The 19758-nt window shown below is 40.0% G+C and overlaps 1 protein-coding gene across 1 annotated transcript; it reads right to left on the bottom strand.

The window, feature by feature from the left end:
• Positions 1 to 16303: 16303 nt before the first annotated feature.
• On the bottom strand, positions 16304 to 17251 carry LOC141632230 (uncharacterized). Its single transcript, XM_074444792.1, has one exon. The coding sequence runs from the start codon at positions 17249 to 17251 to the stop codon at positions 16304 to 16306; it is 948 nt and encodes a 315-aa protein (XP_074300893.1).
• Between the last annotated feature and the right edge of the window lie 2507 nt (positions 17252 to 19758).

Below are 19758 nucleotides of genomic sequence, written 5' to 3'. Positions count from 1 at the left end.
TGAATAAATGAAAGTAATTAACAATAATTAAAAAGGGATTAAGAGAATTATACCTACTAATGATTCCAATAATAAAGAAAAGAATAAAAGAAGTACTTGATGCTTGATTGGAAGGTTGTCAATCTCCCAATAATAACCCAAATAATCTTCAATTACCCAAAATAAAGGATGAACAAGAGAGAGATTAAGGAAATAAAACTTGTATTAAAACTTGATTAAATGTTGATTACAAGATTAAAGAGAGATTTGATTGATATTAACTACACTAAAGATTGCTAAGAAGAACATGCTCTTCTAATTAGACTAATGGGGTATTTATAGTGGGGATTAGGTACATAAATTAGGGTTTACTAAGGGCTTAAATGACGATTAAGTCCTTGAGGAATCGCCGGTCTCTAGGGAGACTCCGGTCTCTTTTTTTCCGGTCTTAGAAAAAGATGTGCATCCTTCCTTGAAGCTTGTAGAAGACGAAATGGAACTGTCTGGGATTCCGGGCGTCTTTAGCACGGGAAAGGCTGATTTGGGCGTTCCTGGACGGGCGTCCATAGGGGGAAGACGGGCGTCTTTGGGAGCTTTTGCCCGGGCGTCTTGTGGAGGAAGACGCTCGGATTGTGGTGAGGGACGGGCGTCTTCAGGGCAATCCACACGGATTGTCAGGCAGTTTCATTCCTTCTTCTTTTCTTCCTTTTTCTTCATAAAATCTTTGAGGATTTCCTCGGGGATGCAAGGATATTTTCTCATCATTGCCCATCTACTATAGTATGTACAAAGGCCTTCTAGTCTTGTCTCTCCTTGATGCTCGGTCATTTAATTAAATCAATTTAGCCTCATTTTGCCATGAAAATGCAAGGTTTGCACTCCTTTCCTACCAAGGACACAAAACCTCAAAGAATATCAAAAACAAAGAACTAAAGACAATAAATGACCCAAATATACACTAAAAAGCATGGGAACAAGGCTTATTCGGGGACTAAATATGCTCTAATTATGGTCACATCAGCTGGGCAGAAGTCAGACACAAAATCTGCCAGAGCCTGAGACTTTATTGCTGTACGAGGTTTAAATTATAAGTCATAACCGCTCAGGTTCTTGGACCATTTAGCCATCCTTCCTGACAATTCTGACTTTCTCATGACAGTTTTAAGAGGATAATTAGTTATTACGGAAAGGGTATGAGACTCAAAATAAGGACGTAATTTATATGATGTTGTAATGAGTGCAAGGACGACTTTTTGGAGCAATGTGCACATGGTCTCTGTAGAAAGTAGAGACTTACTAACGTAGTATACTGGATGCTGTGATCCCTTTTTCTCTCGTACTAGTGCTGCACTTACTGCTACTTCTATGACTGACAGATATAGGAACAATGGTTCTCTTGGCTCTAGCTTTGATAGGAGTAGCGGAGTGCTGAGATAATGTTTTAACTCTTGGAATGCTTTCTCATGCTCCTTTGTCCACTCAAATCTTTGGCTCTTTCCGAGTATGTCGTAAAACAGCCTGCATCTCTCCGAGGATCAGGATATGAACCTATTTAAGGCTGCCACTCTTCCAGTCAGGCGCTGGACGTATTTTGGTTTCTGTGGTGACTCCAGCTGCAGAATTGCTCTGATCTGTTCAGTGTTGGCCTTTGCCCCCCTCTGGGTCACCATGTACCCCAAGAATTTTCCACTTGAGACCCTGAAGGTACACTTTGTCGGATTCAGCTTTATCTGGTATTTTATTAAGGTGCTGAAATTATCTGCCAGGTGTTGGTGGTGTTGTGAAGCCTGCTTTGATTTTACGACCATATCGTCGATGTATACTTCCATAGTTTGGCCTATTTTCTCTTTAAACATCATGTTCACCATCCTCTGATAGGTGGATCCTGCATTTTTAAGTCCAAAAGGCATGACGTTATATCAATAGATACCTCGCTCAGACCTGAATGCCGTCTTTTCCTGGTCGCCAGGGTGCATCTTTATCTGGTTGTAGCCGCTCCTGGCATCCAGGAATGTTAGCATCTCGTGACCTGCAGTGGCATCCACCATGACGTCTATGTGTGGTAGTGGAAACGGATCTTTTGGGCAAGCCTTGTTTAAATCTATAAAATCGACGCATACCCTCCACTTGCCATTCTTCTTTGGGACCACCACCACGTTGGACAACCATTCTGTATACTTTACCTCTTGAATTTTTTCTGCATCAAGCAGGTTATCTACTTCCTGGTTTATGACCTGGTTCCTTTCAGAAGCAAACTTCCTTCTTTTCTGGTTCACGGCTTTATAGCTTGGATCCACACTTAGCTCGTGGGTTCACACTTGGATATATCCCTATCATATCATTGTGTGACCAAGGAAAATAGTCCCTGTTAGTTCTCAACAACCGAACGAGTTCTTTGTGAATGTTACCTGTACATTCTGATCAAATTAGCACGGTTGTTCTGGGTGCAGCGCGTCCAGAGTGAATTCGTCTAGTTCTGCCTGCGGTGACTCAATGTATTCATCTTGGATCCGCTGGCTCTATAATTGCTATGCAGGCGGGCTGGTCATCGATTTCAGAGCTACTTTATAACAATCCTTAGCTTCCTCCTGGTCTCCACGTATCTCTTGCACACCCCAAGGCATTGGAAACTTCAGACACTGGTGGTATGTCAAATGTATTGTCTTCATCTCGTGGATCCAGGGTCTGTCAAGGATCACATTGTAAGTAGAGGGTCCATTAATAACTACATATCTTACGTGCTTGTTAATTCCTCCAGCATAGGTTGGGATGACAATCTCTCCTAGGGAATGCTTTGTCTCGCCATTGAAACCAACCAAGGGAATAACCTTCTTTGCTAGATCTTTTTCACTGAATCCTATGCCTTTGAGCGCCTCTAGCATGATTAGATTGACGGAGTTTCCAGTATCTACTAGGACCTTTTTCACCTCGCAAGTCCCTATGGGGAGTGTGATGATTAGGACGTCGTGGTGCTGTTCAGGAGCAGATTGTGCATCTATTTCATCAAAGGTGACTGATGGCAGGTTCTGGCAATTGATTCTACAACAATATTCTGGCTTATCTCCCTTTGCTTCAATGGCACGCCTCTTTGCTGCTGAGTATGTCAATCCGCAAAGCTCCGAGCCACTTGTAATGACATTCACAGTTCTAGTACACTGAGGAAGGAGAGATGGCAGAACCTAATCTATGAAGTTCACTCTGGTTGTGCCTCTGGGTAGGAGGTGATCCATATTTCCTCGATCATAATGGTATTTAACTTCCTTCCTCAGAGAGTGGCATTCGTCTCTGTCGTGTGTGTTGCTGCCATGGAACTCACATTTTTTGCCAGTATCCTTTCCACTGCTGGAGTATCTTTCTGTCAGAGGCTTGGGCCATCAGACTTTGCGACCCAGCTCTCAGGGCTTTGAACAAACCTGCAAGATTAGTGGTGAAACCATACGCACTTACCTTCGGAAGTGAAATTAAAAATTCACTATTTTCACGGCGGCATCATGAGTCCGCTACTTTCAAAACAAGCCCCTTCTGAGCTTTCAGAAACTTTGTTCACGCTTCTGCTGTAGGGTTTAGATCGTTCGCTCCTCTTCTCCACCGGGGCTTTTCTGGATACTGAGTCTGAATCATAACTGTATCTTCTGGGTCCAGAGTCCTCCTCCAGTCTCATAACAACAAATTCTTTTGTTTGTACTTCCTCAAAGGTGGTGCACAGATGTTTGCTCAGGTCCTTGTATAGATATGAATCCTGACCTTTGCACTATCCGGTAGAGGTCACAGTTCTGCTTCTCTAGTTTTCTGTTGCTGGCGAACTGCTGGTTGAATGCATTGACAAAGTCGGCGAAGCGCTTTTATTGGGCAGGCTGACGAACCATTGCAAGGCTGCTCCAGACAAGGTTGATCCTAATCCTTTGCACATACAAGCTTCCTTTAAGGGCCCTGTCGCGGTTATCACCATCATTTTCTACTTATAGTGGTTGATGTGATTGAGTGGATATGTGGTTCCGTCATAGAGCATCAAGGCTGGTGGTACACATCCTTTGGGAACGCCGACGAGGGCTATGTCGCCCACGAAGGGAGAGTCTGCATTGCTATCTCGTGCTGCTTTCTCTAATGGACGTGCTATACCTGGTATCTTGTACATCAGGTCCCTTAGCTCCAGATATTGCTGCTACAGCGAACTACCTCCTCCTGCAAGGGGGCTAGAAACAGGCGGGAAGGAACCAACAGGAGTACCTCCTAACCAGGGTCCTCCAGAAAATTGGCCAGATGCGGGATGACTAGTCATTGGTGTCGCACTGACTATGTATCCAGGCTGCCATCCCGGTGTCTGCTGCAGGCCTCTGATGCATGCTTTACTGGTGAATTGGCTACCTGATAGAACTGCTGTGTTGATGATAGCTCCAGATTGCCATCCTGATGTCTGGTGCACGGGAGTTCTTACAAAAGGTGAAAAGTCAGACCCTGACGGAGTGCTAAACAAGGCATTACCTGGTGTCTACTGCAGGCTGGGTGGATTGTCAAATGATAAGCATCCCAATCCCCTGGGCTCAATGGGTTCACTGGGTGCTACTCCTGCAAGATCTAGCCTGGTGACTAATTATGATGGAATTTGTCGATTTGATCCTCCACCGGTGGCCAGATTCAGAGCCTCAGGAGTCGATGCTGGTTTAGGCTGGACTGCTGTTACGGTCTGAGCGCTCAGGTTCTGGTTGTCCTTCCTCAGATCCTCAACGGCCTGGTGTAGATTATCCATCCCCTGAATCATCATCTGCATCGGGTCAACTACTGGAGGTCCTCTGCTTTTGGGAGCTCCTGCTGTTGATTCCTCCTAGCTCGGCGCTCCGGACACAGTTTCACCTCTGCTGGGGATGCTCTCCCTGCTGGATCTGGGTTGGCTGGGTACGTCTGCTGCCTTGGGTATCTGCGGCGGTTTAAGAGGCAAAGGCAGAGGCATGGTTCTGGGCGATATGCTGACGGAGACCATCTGGCTGGAGGCGCACTCACCGATTCTGCAAATGGAGGGGAAGGACTTGCTCTATAAGACAAGGCTGACATACTCTGGCTGCTAGACGGATTCTGGCTGGTTCCAGACATGGTTCTGGACTGGTCTGGTTAGGTCTTGCGAGATTTGGCTATTGAAAATGATCACTACGCCCCACGGTGGGCGCCAAATTATTTTGGTAATAATTTACCGAGTTGTTAAGATAACTAGTGGGTGATAATGATCGATCAATGGCCTAAGATGGAATGAATGCAACGAGTATGACGAACGAAAGAAAGACGAATTAAAAGATTGACACGCGAGGTTTTGGTGACGCGGAAAACCCGATGTAGGAACAACCGCGGGGGGAGTCGGAATCCCACCAATTTGACACTATAATCGAGACGGAAATATGAAAGTAAGGAAATACGATGGTGATTTAGCTAGTATATTATTTATCGATGGAGAAGAGTCTTGTAGTCGATGTGCCAGAGGAGAATGAGATGTCCCTTTTCTGCCTTTGCTTGGCCTTTTATATCTGCTGCTGCTAGGGTTGAATCCAGAAAACATCCTCCTAGTTCTGCTCCTGAATACTTGGTCAATCCCATAAAAATAATGGTGGTTGCTTGACTGTTTAACGTGGGCTTTGTTTAGTAAATATCCCATATGTGTTTGTAACTTTGATCCTATGGCCCTTATCAGTCCCATGTCATCAATCCTACCCACTTTATTTCTTCCAATGAGAAGATACCATGTCATCAAAAATAAAAAAGTGATATTTTATTCCCAACAGGGTAACACTTAAAACATTAAATTTCTGAAAAATAATACTAGATACTCAATAAAGTAACACTACTTATTTTGAGACATAACATTTGTTACGCTAGAGAACACTAGTTACATTATTGAACTAGATTTATATGCACTAGTTATATTAATCGAAACGCGTTATAATAACAGATCGGATGTGTTACAATGACATGTAGTCTGTGTTATAATAACAAAAAATGTGTTTTTATGATAATTAATTAATGTGTTACAATCAGGGGCGGAGCCATGATTTAAATATGCCTTGGGATAGATTTCAACACTAAATTTTGATAATTTTTCCAAAAGCCAATTATTCTAATTAAAGGGTAAATAAATAATAATGTATGAAATTTTATTAGGAATAGTTAGAATAATAATGTACCCCAAGATAGTTTTGCCTGTATATTTGATCGATTTGAAAAATATATTTATAAAAATTTATTGTGAAGTTTGTGCGTGGTACATTCTTCGTTTCGTTTGACTTGTTATACCTTTATTTTGTTGATTACATTTGATTTGGCTTGTAAATGGTAATAGCATAAACAATTGATTGAGTACTTTGGATTGCAATGTATATATGCAACTAAAGAAACGGTATGTCTTTAGGTTGAACAGAATTTTGTTAAACGAATAGTATACAAATAAGTAACTCTCCATAATGATAGCATAGCAAACCGAAAATTTAGTCATAACGCCTATCTTATAATCAGCAACCCTACCCCGTATTTTGGTGGGTTGTTGTTGGGTGGTTGCGGTCCTATAATGTGCCAGTTTACTTCTGTCTTGGGCCTTTTTCCTCTTTTTCATTAGTCATTCCCCAGTCCAATAACCAATCTAAGTGCCTTTTTTTTTCTGTTCTTCGTAGGCATAGTTATTATTAGGGCTATTTTGGTCATTTATCCTGGGCCGCTTATCAATCCCTTCACACTTTTGATGCCCACCTGTATGTGTCGTCTCTCTTTCTCTCTGTGTGGTTTCTCCTTGTCGCTAATGACACTGCACCATCCATTCTCATGTCAATCTTACATCTCAGTCAGCAATTTTTGGTCGAGCATTTTGTTTAACTTACCGAATTTTGGTTATTCTGGATCTTATGCCTTTTTTTTAAACCGACTGGAATTTTGGTTTATTTCATTGTAATACACTTGATAATTATTCTTATCAACCATTAAAATTCTCATAGACTTAACTTTTAGAAATTACAAATATTTGTTTTAAAATTGCTCAAATAAACGTAAACGAACGATTCTTATTAGTCTTTTGATTTTTCAAAGGGCTAGATTAATGCAACTATAGATGTACACTTCGTCAACGTCTGCGAGTTTCCTGCCTTGCTTCCTCAAAACATAAGGCACTTTCGTACACATTGGCAGACAGGTAAAGTATTGTCCATCGCGTTTCGTTGCCATCCATAAATATGGCCCTTGCTGTGGCTTGTATCCAGCGAAGTAGTCTTCACGGGTACGTCCTACGGATTCAAATTTTTCTTGTAATTTTAAAGCCATTAGACATCCTTCATCATCCCGACGAATTCAATATGAACAACTCCATCAAAATGCTGGGCTTGGGTGCAATTCTTCGTGCACAATGCTTCTATGGTATAGCCGTGGTTCTTCAGAACACTGGCCAATACTTCTAAATTTCGCGAGACATATCGGCCACCTTCCATTTTTCCTGGCACGTTGGCTAGTATGTATGTGTATGGGTATACAAATAGATTAACCATTTTACTGTTTTCTGATTTTTTCTTTATATTTTTTGGTTGAATATATATGTTACTCCCTCTATTTTTTTATATATGACGTTTTGCATTTACGAGGTAAGCCTTTGACTTTAATATTTACAAAAATATATTTATTCAAAAATTATAAAAACGGTACCATTAAATTTCTTACGAAAAACTATTTCATATGAGTATATATATCATAATATTTAGTCTTATATTTTAAGAGATATTGAAGAGAGAAGTAAGTGTCTCGAAATGTGAGAAAGTCATATATAAAAAAACAGAGGGAGTATATATATACTAATATTTCTGGATTTTATAAGTTACTATTTATTAATTGCATCTGTATGTATTCATTGCATTACCCTAAAAATAAGGGTTATTTGATAATCAGTACCAACATAAGTTGAGTCTTTCATAATCAGTACCAACTTAAAAACTATTTCATAAACAGTACCTATTCATTAACTCCGGCCCAAAATCACCACCAAATGGCCTTTTTTTGATGAATAAGTCGTTAATTTTAAATTTCCCCCCTATACTCTTCTCTTCTATTCCCAAACTACCCTTTCCCTCACCATCTATTAAACATAGCTCATCTCCTCCTCCATTCATTCATCTTCTTCGACTCCATCACCTCCATGCATTTATCATCATTCTCAGGTCAGTTCTCTTAATCTTTTTTCTTCAAATTTTTTTTGACCATTTTTTTTAAAGTTTTCATGTCTCTCCCTTCCTTTTCTTACCTTTAATTCATCTCTCCCTACCTTCATCAGATCTGGGTTTCTACTAATTCCATGTTTCTCAATTTTTTGTGCCTTATAATACAGAAAATGGAAGGCCATATGCGAACTCCATTGAAGTGTCGTTGTAGTGTCCCTGTTGCTGTGCACAAGTCATGGACTAGGGAGAATCCAGGGAGACGATTTATAAGTTGTAAGTTTCGCCATTGTGGTTTTTGGCGTTGGTTAGATGATAACCAAAGTGAGTGGCAACGAAATGTGATTAATGATGTTGTGTTGGATAAGCAACTGTTGAATAGTGAGAAGAAAATGCTCCAATCTGAAAATGACCATCTCAAGGAGAAGAATGAGAAGCTCACAGTTGAAAATGATTTGCTTAGGACCAAAATAATTGCTCTTGAAAGGGATGTCGTGTTCCCTACTTATGAAGGCAGTGGTCCTGGACCATTGAAGAAGGCATTTTGTGCCATTATTGTTATGGTTATCTTTTTTTCATTTTGAAGTTTAGTATGTAGTAGTAATTGAGTATGGATGTAATACTCTAGTTTGTCATGTTCAAGTGTAGTACTCTAGTTATTATTTCAAGTGATGTAATATTGTAGCTTTGTCAACTTGAGCATAATTTTCAAACAATGATAAATCAAGTTGTTTAATGGAAGGCAAATTCTAATGTTCATCATTAATTAGACCCAAAATACTTCAAGTTTTAACACATTAGTCTGCATTACACAACTGAAAAGAAAAAAACAGAAACATCATGTCTTTAAACACACTTAAAACTACTTTTACCGCCATCATCTCATTCTTTTGTTATCAAAAGGCTAACACCCTCTTGCGCCTATTAGTCCTTCCTCCATCTTGAAGTTGAGTCTTCTGGGTTGGTTGTGGTTGGCTGCCAGTAGCTACAAGTTGAAGTACCTCTGCATCATGTTGCCTCTTTGCCTTCCTTTTATCAGCCAAAGCACTCATCTTTTTTGTCCATTCAGATCTGGGTTTAGTCTGCTTGACTGTTTCCTTACCAGGATTCTTGCAACTCTTGACATTGTGGCCTAATTCTCCACATTTTCCACAACTCCTTTGAAGTTTCTGTTTCTTTAGATGCTCTGTACTCCCTCCCTCACCAGCCTCTTTCCTTCTTTTTTTCATACTAGGTCTGCCTGGCAACTTCCTATGTGGAGGTGGTAAAGGGTCATCCATACCAACCCTTTCCCACTGACTAATCCCAGGCAGTGGGGGTACAGGGTTTCCATATGCTACCATGTATTTATCCTTTGTATAAGCATCATGAACAAAGTCTTCATAGTTGGCTCTTTGATGATTGATAGTAGCTATAGCATGTTGACATGGTAGTCCACACAATTGCCAATGACAGCAAGAACAGGTTTGTGCTTCAAGATCCACCACATATTGTTTGCTCATGTACTCTACCTCAAAGGATTTATCAGATGATGCACATACATCACAATAGTCAGCCTCTTTCTTAGCCCAATTCAAAAACTCCTCAACATATGGCATTACCAAGCCCTCATACTTCCTTACACCCTCTCTTTTTTCATAGTGTCTTTTCATTACATATTGCCTCATCCACTCCATCGTTGTTAAGACAGACTTATCTCTTACCTCCTTCAAAACAGCATTGAAACTTTCACACATGTTGTTGGTCAGCATGTTTGACTTGCAGCTAGTATTGAAGGCATGCCTACTCCAATGACATGCTCCAATATCATCCAAATACTTGTAAGCCCTTTCACTAAGAAATTTGATGCCTTCCATCTCCTTTTTGAATTCTGCCTATTAGTTCTAAAACAAAAAAAGACCTTATTATGACGACATAAGTATCAAGCATATCTTGCTGTCAAAAAAAAAAAGTTTGAAATTGTGAGATATATTACCTGTGTTGAAGCCCTAGCTGCATCCCAGAAGGCTTGCTTGAATACCAAGCCTGTGAATTGTAGTTTGAAATTGGCCCAGATATGTCTCACACAATATCTGATATGAGCCTTTGGTGTAACTATATTGAAGGCCTCCCTTATACCCTTTTGTCTATCTGACATTATTGTGATTCCCAGACCTTGTTCCTTGCCAAGATCTTCCATTAAAAGCCTTAGGAACCAACACCAACTATTCCCATTCTCAACTTCAACAATAGCCCATGCAACAGGGTAAATATTGTTATTCCCATCCATCCCAACAGCAACCAAATACAGACCTGGATATGCCCCCTTCAAGTGGCACCCATCTACCCCAATTATAGGTCTACAACCTGCCAACAATCCTTCTTTTACTTGTTTCAAGCAAATGTACAATCTTTGGAAATATGGAGGTGGTCTTTCAATGTTTTCAACTTCAACAACAGCAGTAGAACCCTCTATAAATTTCGGAATGGCAGTTGCATAGTCCCATACCCTCCCATACTGTTCAGAGCAGTCACCATATATAGTCAGCTTAGCCCTAGCTCTAGCTAGCCAACAAGTACCATATTTCACATCAACTCCTAAATCCCTCTTAATTTGTTTTTGCTATTTACTAATCTTCATGTTTGGGTCCAACCTCCAATCCTCCAAATACTTCTTTGCCAAAAACTCTGAACTTACCTTGTTATTGACACCTCTAAAGACACATTTATGACCCAAATTAACAGTCCTAATCTGCCATACACCATCCTTTCCCATTGGAATGACATATACAGTGTAATTACACTTTCTAGGGGAATTACAATTGCACTTTCCAAATCTTGACCTCTTTTTATCCCACTCACATGAACACTTGTATCTACAGTATGTGGTTATTCTTTTGTTAGCATTATGCTCATAATAAAAAGCATACCTGTTTTCTATAGCATGATGAACAAGAGCCTTCTTCAAAGAAAACCTATCTGGAAAGTTCAGACCCTTCACAAGAACAATTGGCTTCTTGAAGTCAACTTCAGGATTGAACATTGGCCATAAATCCTCTTCATCACCAGATCCATCTAAACTCCTCAATTCATCATCATCATCAACATATCCTTCCTTTCCAACAATTGGATCAGACTCTTCAAAACCTCTTAATACCCTACTAACTGAAAGGGATTTGTCAACCTTGTCAATTAGTGACCCCTCCTCAGTGGGCAAAAACAGATCTGCAGCCCTCAAATCTTCTTCACCCACAGAGAAATCCACATCAAATTCATCATCAACAGACTCCACATCACTGATCTCAAACTCATCTTCCCAGTCAGCCTTATCTACTTCATTTCCAAATTCATCACCAATATCCACTGCCTGACTTTTTTCCCTTTCTCTTCACCAGCTTCTGCCTCTTTGCCTCACCCTTGTCAACAACCTCAAATCCCACACTTCTCCTTGGTTTCAGTTTCTTCTTAACAATAGGAGTTGGGTAATTTCTAGGACTTCTTCTTATTGGAGTAACAATGTTGAGATTGTGAGTAGAAGATAGAGATGAATTTAACAAGGCAAGGCTGCTGCTAGTTGTAGGGTGACATCTAGGGCTTCTCCTCGTAGGTGTTATTGGATTGGGCCTTGTCTTTTTTGAAGGTTTTGTAGATGGGACAGAAGTTGTGGGTAAGATTATTGAATGTCCATCCCAGGCATTCTTGGTCCTTATAGAGAGATTCTTGGGGACCACAAAAGAGGAAAAGTCTGGGAAAGACTCCACATAAAAATCCGGCCTATTAAATTTATCCCTTGACTTTATTACCTCAGCTATATCCTCCTCATTAGCAATTATGGACTTTCCACATGTCAAATTCTTCCTAAACTTTCTATAATACACTATTGGAAGGCAACCATTTTCAACTACCTTTCTACTTATCTCCATCACATATCCATAACTAATCTTATCAGAATACACCTCTGGTAAAAAATAGTGGCACCACCAACATATTGGGTTTTCTGATTTGCAAATTTGAATTCACCACCAAAGTGTAGTCTAATGTCCATTCTAATTAATTTTCCACCATCCATCCTAATCAAATCGACACAACACTGTAAGATTAACCATTAAAAAACCCAAACAATAAACTAATAATACTAGAATAAGTACAAACCTAGGTAAAAGTAAACAAACAGCATCATCAAAGTATGGGTACTAACGTAAGCATCAAAATAAACAAAAAAACTACAAATTGCTATATAAAACAACAAACAACGAATACAATAATAGATTAATAAGAAGATTAAGTACAAACCTGGAGATTAATGGCGTCACTGTGTGATTTTTAGGATTTTTGGAAAAAATCGCTATAATGGAGGAGAGATTTAGAGAGAAATTAGAAGAAGATGAAGAGATGACTGATTTGTGTTTAGAAGAATAGGATTTAGGGATTAGGGTTGAAGAAGAGGGGAAGTAAAGGGGTAAATCGGTATCATTGTGCAAAATATCGACTAAAAAGGTCATTTGGTGGTGATTTTGGGCCGGAGTTAATGAATAGGTACTGTTTATGAAATAGTTTTTAAGTTGGTACTGATTATGCAAGACTCAACTTATGTTGGTACTTGAAGACGAGAAGGAGCGAAAACAAAACAGAAAGATTGAGAACGTGTATTTTGAATGAATAGAAAAGGTTACAGGCTATTCTACTTATACACAAAAAATAAGAACTACTTGCCTAAGACTTAGCCTATAAACAAGGATACAAGATATACATACAACTAAATATTGTTAGGATATATTTACACAATATTCTCCAATACTCCCACTCAAGTTGGAGCACTTGGCAAGCTAATCCCCAACTTGGAACGCAGATATTGAAAAGCTTCTCTGCCTAACGCCTTCGTAAAGATATCCGCTAATTGATCTTTGCTTCGTATGTAAGCGGTGGTAATCGTCTTATTTAAGATGTGATGTCGTACAAAATGACAATCTACTTCAATATGCTTGGTGCGATCGTGAAAGACGGGATTTTTAGCGATATGAAGAGCTGCCGTGTTATCACAAAAAATCTCAATTGGAGTGTCATGTATAATACCAAGTGATCTCAGGAAAGATTTTAGCCAAATAACTTCACTTGTCACGGCACCCATGGCTCGGTATTTAGCTTCTGCACTCGACTTGGCAACGGTTGTCTGTTTCTTAGCTTTCCATGAAATGGGTGAATGTCCCAAGGTGACAAAATAACCAGTTAATGATCTCCTCGTCAACGGACATCGCGCATAGTCTGAGTCCGAATAGCCACGTAGTAATAAATCATTGTCTCGTTGAATGACTATTCCCTTACACGGACTCCCTTTAATGTATCGAATAGCCTTCAAAACCGCACCCATGTGTTCTCTCCTTGAAGCATGCACAAATTGACTTGGAATATGAACCGCATATACCAAATTCGGTCTAGTAATTGTCAAGTAAATGAGTCGACCCACTAAACATCGATACACCATTGGGTCACGAAGTAATTTACCTTCGGCCAAGGCCAAAGAATGGTTCGGTTGTATTGGTAATTCGGTTGGCTTAGCTCCTTCTAATCCCGCTTCCTTTATAATTTCTAGAGCATATTTCCGTTGGCTAAGGAAGAGACCTTTCGAACTACTTGCTACCTCAATTCCAAGAAAGAACTTTAGTCGACCAAGGTCCTTGATACCGAAACTCTTGTCAAGAAAGACCTTGAGACGTGTGCTAACTTCTTCACTATCACTCACAATTATCATGTCATCGACGTAAATTAGAACTCCTATGAAAACGCTGTCTTTGTTGTACGTGAATACCGAGTAATCTGCTAAGGATTGAATAAAACCATACCTTGTCAACGAATTGGTCAATTTAGCGAACCAATTCCGCGATGCTTGTTTGAGCCCATATAAAGATTTCTTTAGCTTACAAACTTTAGTTGATCTTCCTCTCTCGAAACCCGGTGGCAACCGCATGTAAACTTCCTCCTCCAAATCTCCGTGAAGGAAAGCATTGTTTACATCCAACTGCGTGATAGACCACCCCTTCGAAACAGCTACAACAAGCAAGCAACACACACTCGTCATTTTTGCAACGGGTGCAAAAGTCTCATGGTAATCGATACCCTCAACCTGCGTGTATCCTTGCGCAACGAGTCTGGCTTTGTATCTTTTAATGGACCCGTCCGCCTTAAGCTTCACTTTGTAAACCCATCGACATTCGATCGGTTTCTTACCCTTTGGAAGGTTGACAATTTGCCATGTCCCATTAGCTTCAAGTGCATCAAATTCTTTCCCCATAGCTTCCTGCCATTCTCTAACTTTGGATGCCTCATTATAACTTCGCGGTTCTCGTATTGCATCCACTTTCGTCAAAAAATTCCTGTAATTAGCATAAAAATAATTGGTAGTAACATAATTGACCAAAGGATAATGAGTATGTGGATGTCGATCGAGGTGAGTGAGCAACAACAGTGGGGTCTATGAGGCGTGTGGATTTACAGTAGTAATCTTTCTTCCAATACGGGTCAAATTTTTGGCGTGCACCTCTTCCCTCTACCTCGGGTATAGTACCAGCAGCACCATGGTCTGAGTCTGTCGCGTCGATTGCGCCTTTTGCATCAGTTTCAGACCCGTGTTCAGCACTTGTGTTGTCATTGGTATTTTCATTCTCATTTTGTGTCTCTTGCTGAATATTGCTAGCATCATCAGAGGTGTCTTCAAATAACTCATCCACAAATATTGGTGTTTCTTGCGTATGACTGTCAAGTGATCCTGTCGTGGCTTTCTCATTTGCAAAATGAAAAATGTGTTCATAAAAAATGACATCCCTTGACTCGAAAATTTGCCTTTTCGTCACGTCATACACTCTCCACCCTTTCTTGCTACTAGGGTATCCCACGAAAATGCACCTTTTACCTCTTTCATTAAATTTATCTTTCGGCCTATCTTTATTATGGGCATAGCAAATGCTTCCGAAAACTCGAATATTGTCAAAACATGGTCGTTTCCCATACAACACTTCGAAGGGAGTTAGCCCATCAAGAATATGGGTAGGTGTTCTATTTATCAAATACGCAGCAGTTAAAACACATTCACCCTAAAATTCAATGGGCAAATTTCCCTGAAAACGAAGTGCCCTAGCTTTCTCTAAAATGTGCCTATGCTTTCGTTCCACCCTACTATTTTGTTGCGGGGTGTCAACTTGGCTAGTTTGGAAGAGCATACCATGTTCATTATAAAAGGCTTTCATATTGTTGGACAAAAATTCCGTCCCATTGTCACTTTGAACTACCTTAAAGTCTTTACTAAATTGTGTCTTGGTCATTTTGCAAAAATTCATTAGGATATCACTTGCCTCTCCCTTGTCACGCATCAATTTCACCAAAACAAATCTACTTTTATCATCAACAATAGTAAGGAAGTATTGTGCCCCCGACAAACTTTTGGTGTGATACGGACCCCAAATGTCACAATGTATAAGAGCAAATAAGTCCGTACTCCTCTTATTATTTAATTTAAAAATAGAACGAGTTTGTTTGGCCCGACAACACGTGTCACAAATATTGCTAGAATTCCAAGACATATTAAAACCAACTAAATCAGAGAAAAGCGGTAAAATACTGCTAGATGGGTGTCCAAGACGCTTGTGCCACAAGCTCGAATTTGCACTACCAACGTTTTCTTATGCCGCCATGTTTCTGCGCTCACCCTTGAAATAATAGACCCCATCATTGTGCTCACCCCTCCCAATCTTCATCCTCGTAGATTGGTCCTGTATAACACAATGATCGTTATAAAAAGTTACCACACAATTATTTTCTGTAATTAATTGTTGTATTGAAATTAAATCGCAAGTTAAAGTTGGCACATAAAGAACGTCTCTCAGTATAAAATTGTCGCTTAATTTTACTTTCCCATGTTCTTCCGTCACAATTTGTGACCCATCAGGAAGACTTACGGTCGACTTCAAACCACCCCAAATATCCTCTAGCAAATCTCGTCTACCTGTCATATGATGCGAGCATCCGCTATCGAGTAACCAATGGCCATGACTATCTTTACTCATACCTGATTTCGATGAAGTACCTTCACTTTTTCCACTTAAAAGTGACCGCAACTGAGCCATCTCATCCTGTGTGAATCCCTGCTTCCCGTCGTCATTGGTCGTGGTTAATTTTTCCACTTAAAAATAACCAGTTGCAGCGTTCGATCCGCCTCTGCCTCTGCCGCCTCTTCCATGGCCTCTGCCAAGACCTCTTCCTCGTCCGGAGATGCGAAGTTTTTCCCAACACTTGTCTTCAGTATGCCATAATTTATTGCAAAAAGTGCAACGGATAATACTCGCTGCATCTTCATCCTTACTCGAATCAGAAACCCGAGCATTGCTGCCAGTTACTTGTGCTGCCATGGCCGCTTCCGTGGTCTCCTCTTTAATTTTAGTCACCATTCGATGGCGCTCTTCAGGTAGAACTAGGGCATATACCCTACTCAAGGAAGCAATTTCATCTTCCATCAACAAATTGGACCTAATATGTCCATAAAGAGTAGTGTCGAGCCCCATCAAAAACTGGTGTACCTTCTCTTCCTCTCGATCTTTAGCAATAGCAGCAGTCGCTCCACAAGTACACTTTGGTATCTTCGTGTAATTTCCGAGTTCATCCCATATAGCCTTTAGTTGTGTATAATACTCGACTACGGATTGATTTTTCCCTTGCTTGCACTCATTTAAATCTGCCTTGAGTTGATGAACTCGAGGCGCATTCCCGGTGGAATATCGATCACGTAGTTCCTTCCATATTTCAACAACGGTTTCAGAAAAAGCTATGGTTGGATGGAGTTTCGGGTCACTGGAATTTCTCAACCATGCCTTAATCATGGCATTACATTGTCGCCAAGCAACGACCTCCATGGTCTCTTGTGCACCTTCCTCCACGACTGGCCTCTTCACGGTACCCTCGATGAAACTTAATTTATTCTTAGCATCGAGACCGTTTCGCACCGCATATGCCCATAATTGATAATTATCTCCATCGAAAATAATTTGTGATAGAGATAGGTTAGGGCTTTCACTTGGGTGTAAATATAGAGGTGAAGAAGGGGGTATATGCTCTGGTTTGGATTCGCCCGGCATCTCGTAAAGAAGAGTTGTTGTTTGAGAGAAAAGAAAAAAATAGCAAAGATCCAGGATCAATGCTCTGATGCCATGAAGACGAGAAGGAGCGAAAACAAAACAGAAAGATTGAGAACGTGTATTTGGTATGGGATGTTTATTGTTTAGGTTCCCTGGCTTGAATATTGCAGAATGCATTTGGTTAGTATGGCTATTGTTAGTCTTTGTTTCCTATGTGGCGGAGCCAGGATTTGAATTTAGGGGGGGGGGGGGGGCGAACGACTAATTTCATAAGATACATTCGAAAAAAATTCGAAAATTTAACTAAAGAATTCGAAAATTTCATCCGCCGGGGGGCGACCGCCTCTGCTATGTGTTTAGGGTTGTAGGGTTTTAGGGTTTAGGGTTTAGGGTTTAGGGTTTAGGGTTTAGGGTCAACTATCCACACAACGCATGAACAATCCCTATAGCTGTAATGTTAATGACTACTAATTTAAGGGAAAGTGTACATTTTGATAAACAATTTAAGGAGCCTGATATGTATATTGTCTTTGAAGAGAGAATAGCATGAATATCAACGAGCCTAAGTTATCATCTAAGATGCTCAGTTATGGACACCTAACTACCTAACTGAGTCATAAGAGCAATGGATTGCGGATCCCTTAGCCTATTTAAGGGACCCATGTCTTTTTCACTACCACTTATTACTGACTATTATTCCCATTATGTTAGGGACTTACATTAGATCATGACTTCAATTGGAAAAAGTTATAAGGCCTTGAAAACTGAATTAATGATCCATTAATACATCATGCACAATTTAGAAAGTTTTAAGTGAAACATGATCCCATACCACCATAGTCTACTAAGAGAAGGTAGTTGGTGAAACTTTGAAACCTGAGGGTAACACTAACAACTCAATTCGGTCATCCCAATAGGCTAAATATGCGACATTAGGTTACAAGACAAATGACTACAAATAAGCGTATGAGTGATGACCATGATGTGGTTAATAGCATTGTGACTACAACTACATTGTCACTATTAATAGCATCTACCGTACAAGTTTCAATCTAGTGGTTAAAACAGAAGTACTACAGAGAGTAAGTCACAAATATGAACCCCGCCATGTCTCCACCCCAAACCCCACATCCTCTTGTATTGCATGACCCTTGTATCTACTTTGACACCACAACCCTATTAGCAGTACAATTATTGGTAGGACGACACTTACAGGTAACAGTTGCCTAAAAGAAGGAAACATATAGCATGTACGTTAAAGAGCTTAACAAACATTAGGCCTAGCATCATATGTCAGGCTCCCCTGAAGAACAATATATCATTGTCAAGAAGACCAACATGACTATTATCATCTAAGGACAAATAACCAGGGTAGTTATCATTTTCATTTTCTGAAACTTCTTTAGGTTGGCAACATACTTTAAAACAAACACGTATTATACATCACCAAGTTGTTCCAAAATGGCCAATGGGGAACCCAAAGGCAAACATAATAGTCTATCAGTTGAGCTTATATGCTCAGCAAAGGCATTACATCCTGCAAAGGTCTTACGCAAGTCTATATTTTGCATGCAAAATTCAGACTCTGTAGCAAAGGTTATCTAAGGAAAAAAAAAACTAAAAACAAATATGTAGGTTGAACAGCATTGCACCTAACAGTCGGAGTCATAGTAGCCTTCACTTCCTAACGCTTCTGATTAGTAGACCAGGTACTCTTCATTGGCTGCCTGCTTTTTCTTCATTCTCCTCTGATATGCCCTCTTTTCCTTGTCCGAGTTGTGGTATGCTCATGCTCAGAATATGTGTACTAACTTTCCATTCCTGTAATGTCTAATCACACCCCCGTTGTTTTCCCTCACCAATTGCCTGCTATAATCATAGTTAACCTTCGATGTTTCGGTGCCCACTATAAACCATTCTGCCCAACACTTTCATGCTTGGTACATGCTAAGCTTATTGGGTTTTGAAAGCTTGTTAAAGACAGAGTTGATCAGAGGTTCCAGAGTTAGGAATTCATGTGCCTCTTGACTCCCATCTGGGATTTCTTTTTCAACCGTGTTTGTTGTGAGGATATCCTGGCAGGCATAGGTTTTAGGTTTCCATCTCGTGTATTTTCTGATGAATTCCTGCTTGTCTGAGTGATCCTGGTAAACTCTTGTTGGGCAGTGGAATTTTGGCATGATTTTCAGTTAATTTTTTTGGTCAGATGTAATATGATTTTATGTTTGTTATTGTTGAAAGACAATGAACTGATTTGTTGTATTATATTTCTTGTGTGTTAAATAGAAGATAAAGGGACAATTCTAATTATCAGCAATGATGAACACTGTTCAAAGCTGCATGGAAAATTTTTAGCGGGACACGAGGTAATTTTTTTTGTTTAAATTAAAAAATTGACTTATCCCATACAACAGTCATTCCAATGTACAGTGGTGTCAATTCAGCATGATGTCATTGTATTAGGTGGACTGCATTCTATAAGGATTAGCATTTAAATGTAAGTACTT

This window comes from Silene latifolia, chromosome Y (genome assembly GCF_048544455.1).
Source record: "Silene latifolia isolate original U9 population chromosome Y, ASM4854445v1, whole genome shotgun sequence".
In the NCBI taxonomy this organism is placed as follows: domain Eukaryota; kingdom Viridiplantae; phylum Streptophyta; class Magnoliopsida; order Caryophyllales; family Caryophyllaceae; genus Silene; species Silene latifolia.
This window is presented reverse-complemented; position numbering and strand designations above follow the sequence as displayed.

What these genes read in the sequence shown, in the direction of transcription:
- LOC141632230 (XM_074444792.1), bottom strand. Translation starts at nt 17,251, where the DNA reads ATGCCGGGCGAATCCAAACCAGAGCATATACCCCCTTCTTCACCTCTA.